The 7500-nt window shown below is 47.7% G+C and overlaps 1 protein-coding gene across 1 annotated transcript in view; it reads left to right on the forward strand.

Moving 5' to 3' along the window:
- The window catches only part of celsr3 (cadherin, EGF LAG seven-pass G-type receptor 3), a gene marked incomplete at both ends in the record, with an annotated part of 52594 nt that overhangs the window by 16991 nt on the left and 28103 nt on the right, over positions 1-7500 (forward strand). The window contains 2 exon segments of the mRNA XM_080853856.1: positions 3989-4326; positions 4511-4799. Of these exon segments, the coding sequence (XP_080709982.1) occupies positions 3989-4326; positions 4511-4799 (627 nt within the window).

The following is a 7500-nucleotide window of genomic DNA, read 5'->3' on the forward strand; positions in this document are numbered from 1 at the left end:
AGATTCTCTCCCACTCTCCGTTGATGTGAAAGAGATTGTGGAGGGGAGGCTGTTGTTGATTAAAGCAGTGTTTGAAAGTCAAATCATGTTTTTTTTAAATGTTTATGCTCCAACAAATGGGGCTGAAAGAGTTATGTTTTTTAGTAAAATTGATGAGGTGTTAAATGATATGGAGGCAGAATGTTCTCTGTTCATGGGAGGTGATTTTAACTGCACAGTGGATGACAAAGTGGACAGAAATCACCTCGAGCCTCATGCTCCCTCTCAGAACGCTGTCATTAAGTTGATTAATGCTCATGACCTGTGTGACACATGGAGAGCCCTGCATGAAGGTGTCAGGCAGTACACTTGGTCTCAGAGCAGAGGGAATTATATTTCTTTTGCAAGGTTAGATAGGATTTACACCCAGAAGAGCCACTGTAACACCTTAAGAGGTTGCCGTATTCTGCCAACTGGTTTCTCTGATCACTGTGCGGTGGCTTGTGTGGTGAGTGTTAAAGCCTTTAGGCCTGGAAGTGCTTACTGGTGCTTTAACACGTCGCTTTTGCAGGACCAGCACTTTAGGGATACTTTTGTTTTCTTTTGGGAGACTTTCAGGAAGCAAAAGGGCTCTTTTGCCTCCTTACGGGAGTGGTGGGACTATGGCAAGGTCCAGATTAGGATTTTTTGCCAGCACTACACCGCTAATGTCACTAAGACAATTATTGCCTCACTCAGGGTTGTGGAAAATGATATCCTGCGTCTGCAAGGGCTGATAACACCTAATGGAGATGGGGACCACCTAAAACTCCTGCATGAAAGGAAGGGCAGGCTAAAAGAGCTGTTGGATGTTAGAGCACAAGGGGCTTTGGTTCGCTCTCGTTTTTGCAGCATCACACTGATGGATGCTCCGTCTAAGTTTTTCTTTGGTTTGGAGAGGCAGAATGGTCAGAGCAGGTTAATGCACTCCTTGAGGTCTGAATCAGGCCAGGAGTTGACTGATCCTGCGCAGATACGCAGCAATGCAAGGTCTTTTTATTCTAAGTTGTATGAAAATGAATTGGAGTCTAATGATCTGTCGTCTAGCCCCTTCTTTAAGGACCTGCCAAGGGTGCCTGACGAATGTCATGCTGGAACAGATAAGTTGCTAACACTTCATGAACTTGAGCAGGCTGTTATGAGCCTGCGTTGTGGCTCTTCCCCGGGGATTGATGGCGTTTCGATTGGGTTCTACCAGGCGCTCTGGCCTTGTGTTGGGGAGGACCTCCTTGAAGTGCTCCGTGAGAGTTTGAGGGAAGGGTGTCTTCCCTTAAGTTGTCGCAGGGCTGTGATAACACTTTTGCCCAAGAAGGGAAACCTGCAGGAAATTGGCAACTGGCGCCCTGTCTCCCTGTTGTGCTCGGACTTGAAGATCCTATCCAAAGCTCTGGCTATGAGGTTAAAAGAGGTAATTGGTCGAGTAGTGCACACAGATCAGTCTTATTGTATACCAGACCGATCCATTTTTGACAACATAGCTGTAGTCAGAGACCTGATGACTGTGTCAAGTAATGCAGGCATTAATATGGGGCTGATCTCTCTTGATCAACAAAAAGCGTTTGACCGTGTTGAACATGATTATTTGTGGGCAACTTTTGAGGCTTTTGGGTTCAGCGTCACTTTCACAGCAATGGTCAAGGCCATCTATTGCAACATTGAGAGCCTGCTGAAAATAAATGGAGGCCTGAGTGCCCCATTCAAGGTCAAAAGAGGGGTAAGGCAGGGGTGTCCACTGTCGGGTATGCTTTACTCTATTGCAATTGAGCCCCTGTTACACAAACTCCGTTCTGATTTGAGGGGTGTTTCTTTGCCATTTTGTGATGAACGTTTTTTTTTGTCTGCTTATGCTGATGATGTAACTGTTTTTGTGAATGACAGAGAGGACTTGAATGTGCTACACAGTATTGTTGGGGAATTCAATGTGCTCTCTTCTGCCAAAGTAAACTGGGGGAAGTCTGAAGCTATTTGGGTTGGGGAGTGGGGGAAAAGGTGCTTTGGGTTGTCGGGTGGGTTGGTGTGGAAAAAGGAAGGGTTTAAATATCTTGGTGTTTATTTGGGGGATGTTTTGTTTGTTCAAAAGAACTGGGAGGGGGTGTTGGAAAAGGTAAAGTGTCGGTTGGGGAAATGGAAGTGGTTGCTCCCTCAACTATCCTACAGGGGGCGCACACTTGTAATCAATAACCTGGTGGCATCATCCTTGTGGCACAAGTTTGCTTGTTTGGACCCCCCTGCTGGTCTACTTGAGAGTATCCAGAAAGAAGTGGTGAACTTCTTCTGGGACAAGCTACACTGGGTCCCTCAAGCTGTCCTTTTCCTATCGAAGGATGATGGGGGACAAGGACTCGTGAATCTTGCCTGCAGGAGGGACACTTTTCGGCTGCAGTTCATTCAGAGACTGCTCACTGCTCCAGGGACTCTGGCCTGGAAACCGTTGGCTCTTGGCATTCTGCACGGAGTCAGCAACCTGGGCCTGGACACTGCTCTTTTCCAGATGGACATAAAACAACTGGCACTTGATGGACTGAGTCCTTTCTACAGGAGCCTTTTTAAGGTTTGGGGGTTTTTCAAGCATGAGTGGGCAGTAGGACTATCATCTGTGCACTGGCTACTGGAGGAGCCTATTGTTATGGGGTCACGTTTCGACATATCTTTTGATTTTCCTGGTTTTAAAACTCTGCTCTGCAAAAAAAGAGTCCTGCAACTGAGACATGTTGTTCGCATAGCAGGTTGTGATTTACAGAATGTGCAGGCGGCAGCCTCTTTTTTAGGTATAAGGTCTCAGAGGGTTGTGAAGCTTTTTTTGGACAAACTAAGTGGTGTGTTAAGTTCTCAGGAGAAAAGTCTCCTGCAGGATGATACTGAAGGGTCTGAATGTGATGTTTTTCCTTTTATGCGACTGTTTCCTGATGTACTAGAATGTGGTCATACTAGCCCTCTGCTAGCACTTGGGGAAGGTGATGAGATGCTTTTGGACATAGTCACGGGGAAGGTTATGTATAAGAACCTGGTGAAAGTGGCTAATAGGGCTAACCTGAAGGGTAGAATGGACAATGTGTGGAGGGACAAGTTGGGGATTACTGATGAAATCAAGCCGGTGTGGAGAGTTCTTTATAAGTCTCCACTGACAAAAAGGACGGGGGACCTTCAGTGGAGGATCTTGCATGGGGCCATTGCGGTGAATGCCATAGTGTCTGTGATAAACTCGGCATTACCGGATACATGCCCTTTCTGTACTGAAAGAGAGACAATTTATCACTGTTTCCTGGAGTGCAACAGGCTTCGCTCCCTGTTTAGCTTGCTATGCCGTTTGCTCTCTTCTTTTGGAGTGGTGTTTACTAAACAAGGTTTTATTCTTGGTTTTTTTTATAACCAGAGGCACAGAACAAAGTGTGAACTTATCAATTTTATCATTGGCCAGGCCAAGCTTGCGATTTATTTGAGCCGGAAAAAAAAGATTCAGCAGAACGGGGGGGATGAGGTGACTGTTGTGTTTAGGAACTTGGTTAAGTCCAGAATTACTGTTGATTTTTATTTTTACAAGCTGACAAGGGCAGTTGAGTCCTTTATGGATAGATGGTGCGTGGAGGGGGGTCTTTGCTCAGTAACGAATGAGGTTCTTTCTTTTGCTCCTTGCTTGAATGTCTGATGTATTTTCTTAGGTGGTTTGATTAGTGTTGTTTCTCAACTGGTTATCTCTGGGGTTATCCCCTTTTTTCTCTTTTCTTTAGGTTTTTTTCTGCGCATTGTTTTTATGTATTGGGTTGTATTTATGTTTCTCTAATAAATGTTTTTGTAAAAATTCAAAAAAAAAAAATTCTCTCCCTCTCTTTCTCTCTCTCTCTCTTTCTCTCTCTCTCTCTCTCTCTCTCTCTCTCTCTCTCTCTCTCTCTCTCTCTCCCTCCCTCTCTCTCTCTCTCTCTTTCTCTCTCTCTCTCTCTCTCTCTCTCTCTCTCCCTCTCTCTCTCTGTAGATGGAGTGCACAGTGTTTCGGCCCAGTGTGTGTTGCGTGTCCTGATCATCACAGAGGACATGTTGAGCAGCAGTGTGACGGTGCGTCTCCAGAACATGTCCCAGGAGCACTTCCTGTCCCCGCAGATGACTCAGTTTGTGGAGGGCGTGTCCACAGTGCTGGCCGTCACCCCGGAGGACGTGTTTGTGTTCAACGTGCAGCCGGATGCAGAGGCGGCGGGCGTGCTCAACGTCTCCTTCTCCGCCTCGCTCCCGGGGGGGCAGTACTTCCCCTCCGAGGCCCTGGAGGAGCAGCTCTACCTCAACAGACCCAGACTCAACACACTGGTCCAGATGGAGGTAACACAAAAGCACACCGTAGACACACACACACACATATGCAACCCACATTTTCTGTCACTCTTACTAACACATAGAAACGCTCCACTCTGGCCTAGGTGGAGTTAACAACACACACACACGCGCCTCACTCCTCTGACCTACTTTGTGTGTATGTGTATGTGTGTGTGTGTGTCTGTACCAGGTGCTACCGTTTGATGACAACGTGTGTCTGCGGGAGCCGTGTCAGAACTACATGAAGTGCATCTCCGTCATGCGCTTCAACAGCTCCGCCCCCTTTGTCGCCTCCCCCTCCACGCTGTTCCGGCCCATCCACCCAATCACAGGCCTGCGCTGCCGCTGCCCGCCCGGCTTCACAGGGGACTACTGCGAGACGGAGATCAACCTGTGCTACTCCAACCCCTGCCTCAACGGAGGGGTGTGTGCCCGCAGGGAGGGGGGCTTCACCTGCATCTGCAGAGAGGACTACACTGGTACGTGTGTGTGTGTGTGTGTGTGTGTGTGTGTGTGTGTGTGTGTGTGTGTGTGTGTGTGTGTGTGTGTGTGTGTGTGTGTGTGTGTGTTGTGTGTGTGTTTGTGTGTGTGTGTTTGTGTGTGTGTGTGTGTGTGTGTGTGTGTGTTTGTGTGTGTGTGTGTGTGTGTGTGTGTGTGTGTGTGTTATAGATTGAATAGGTAGCATTAGTTGGACTGTGTGTGTGTGTGTGTGCGCCAGCATGTGAGCAAGTGTGAGGTGTATGTGAAGTTGAAAAGTTTGCATTCTAATTTTGCCCCTAGCCTGCAGGTGGAAGACACACACAGACACACACATTTACACTCAGACACACACACTTACACACAGACACACACACTCGCTACCTCTGCTCCTCTGAGATCCAGCTCAGCTCTGGGCATTTTACCAGCCCCTGTACACGCTGCAGAATCACAGACCTGGAAACGGGGGAAAGAAAGACAAAGAGGGGGATAGAAGAACACAACTGGAAAAGAGCAAAGACAGAGGGAGAGAACAGAGCCTGAAACCAAGCCACAGAGAAAGAGAGAGAGCAGTGGTGAGAGGAAGAGAGAGAGAAAGAAATAGCAGTGATGAGAGAGAGAGTGAGAGAGAGAGAGCAGTAGAGAGAGAGAGAGAGAGAGAGAGAGAGAGAGAGCAGTAGAGAGCTAGAGAGAGAGAGTAGAGAGAGAGAGAGAGACAGAGAGAGTGAGCGGGGAAATGCACTGCAGAGACAGCGTGCGATACAGAAAATATAGAGTGAATTTCAGCATGGTTTCATAAGCACATCCTCACCCATACTAATCAGGTTCATATCAGTCTTCTCTGTTCTTTAAACAGCCAGGTCCTGTAAAATTGATGGTAATTTAAAAATTCGAGTGAGTTCAACAGGGGTGAGCCAGAGACTGACGCATACCCTTCACCCAAAGCTCTTTGGCGTGTGACTGACACCCGATGCCGGCCTCACACACCTCACCTTAGCTGAAGCTCTGCCCCTGCCCCACCCTGTCCGCCTCCCTCTGCCATAGGTCCAGCTCTCAGCCATGACTCATCGTCTCCCCTCTCACAACCTTGACTCATCAGTTCCTGCAGTGAACCCAGGGCTGATGTACACTTCCTATACATTAGGGGCCTCAGGGGGAGAGACCTTTCCATCTGCTCTAGGGGGAAGGGCAGCATAGGAGGCTTGCTGCTGGTCGGAGCTTGTGTTTAAGATACCATGAGATGGTTGGATGGATGGATGAGTGCAGAAGAAAAAGTCTGTCTTTTCCTGAATGTTTGCTGAAATTGAGAAGGGTTTAGAGAGATGGATCAGGAGAGCAGAGGGAACTGGTCAGATTAAAGAGTCATCATGGTTCCCCAGAGAGAAAGACAGATGGAGGACTTTGTTAATGGACAACAACACTTGCTGCTGGCATGGAAGTGATGCATTCATGACAGTTTTCTTGGTCGTGTGTGTGTGTGTGTGTGTGTGTGTGTGTGTGTGTGTGTGTGTGTGTGTGTGTGTGTGTGTGTGTGTGTGTGTGTGTGTGTGTGTGAAAAAGTGACATACAGAGAGAGAGGGAAAGAAAGAGAGAAGGGGAGAGAGAAGACAAATGCATTTCTTTAGGGGGTTTAGAATATTGTAGTCCTAAGTAGCCTTGCAATAAGCATGAGCGAGGTGGAAAGAGAGAGAGAGAGAGAGACAGATGAGAGAGAATACAAGAGAAAAACAGAAGACAGCAGGGGAGGCAAAGAAAGAGGGAGAGAGAATAGGAGTGGGGGCAATAAAGAGGGGGTGGCGTCCCCTTGGGGTAAACCATATGTGGGCGAGCAGGGGGTGTTTTGGCCGTTGGGGGAAATGGGGGTCTTTGATGAATAAAACATCCCATGAATGAAGGAGTGAGAATGCATTAGACATGGAGAGAGATGGTGGGATAGAAAGAGGGAGGTGAAGAGGGAGAGAGATAGAGGAAGGAACAGGAGGTTGGAGGGGGAAACGGATGCAGAGGAAGAGTGAACATGAATAAGAGAGGAGATTAGGAACAAGGAATGGACTGAGGAAGAGAAGAGAAGAGAAGAGAAGAGAAAGAGGACTGATAGAGAGCAGAGAGAGATTCGGCAGAGAGTCAGAGAGAGATAACCGTGTGTAGACCATAGAGATAAGACTTTTTCAGGAAGAGATGTGGTTATTTCAGTATTCAAGGTCTTCTGAGAGTTATGTGTGTGTGTGTGTGTGTGTGTGTGTGTGTGTCTGTGTGTGTCTGTGTGTGTGTGTGTGTGTGTGTGTGTGTGTGTGTGTGTGTGTGTGTGTGTGTGTGTGTGTGAGTGTGTGTGTGAGTGTGTGAGAGAGAGAGAGACAGAGAGAGAGAGAGAGAGGGGGAATGTGTGATGGGAGTGGGTGTGTGTGTGTGTGTTTTCTTGTGAGTGGTCTGTGAATAGAGTTGGACTTGAATGTGTGTGTGTGTGTGTGTGTGTGTGTGTTTGTGTGTGTGTGTGTGTGTGTGTGTGGATGCATGCGTGTGTGTGTGTGTGTGTGTGTGTGTGTGTGTGTGTGTGTGTGTGTGTGTGTGGATGCATGCGTGTGTGTGTGTGTGTGTGTGTGTGTGTGTGTGTGTGTGTGTGTGTGTGTGGATGCATGCGTGTGTGTGTGTGTGTGTGTGTGTGTGTGTGTGTGTGTGTATGTGTATGTGTGTGTGCACATGCTG

Source organism: Sprattus sprattus (genome assembly GCF_963457725.1).
Source record: "Sprattus sprattus genome assembly, chromosome: 16".
NCBI lineage: Eukaryota > Metazoa > Chordata > Actinopteri > Clupeiformes > Clupeidae > Sprattus > Sprattus sprattus.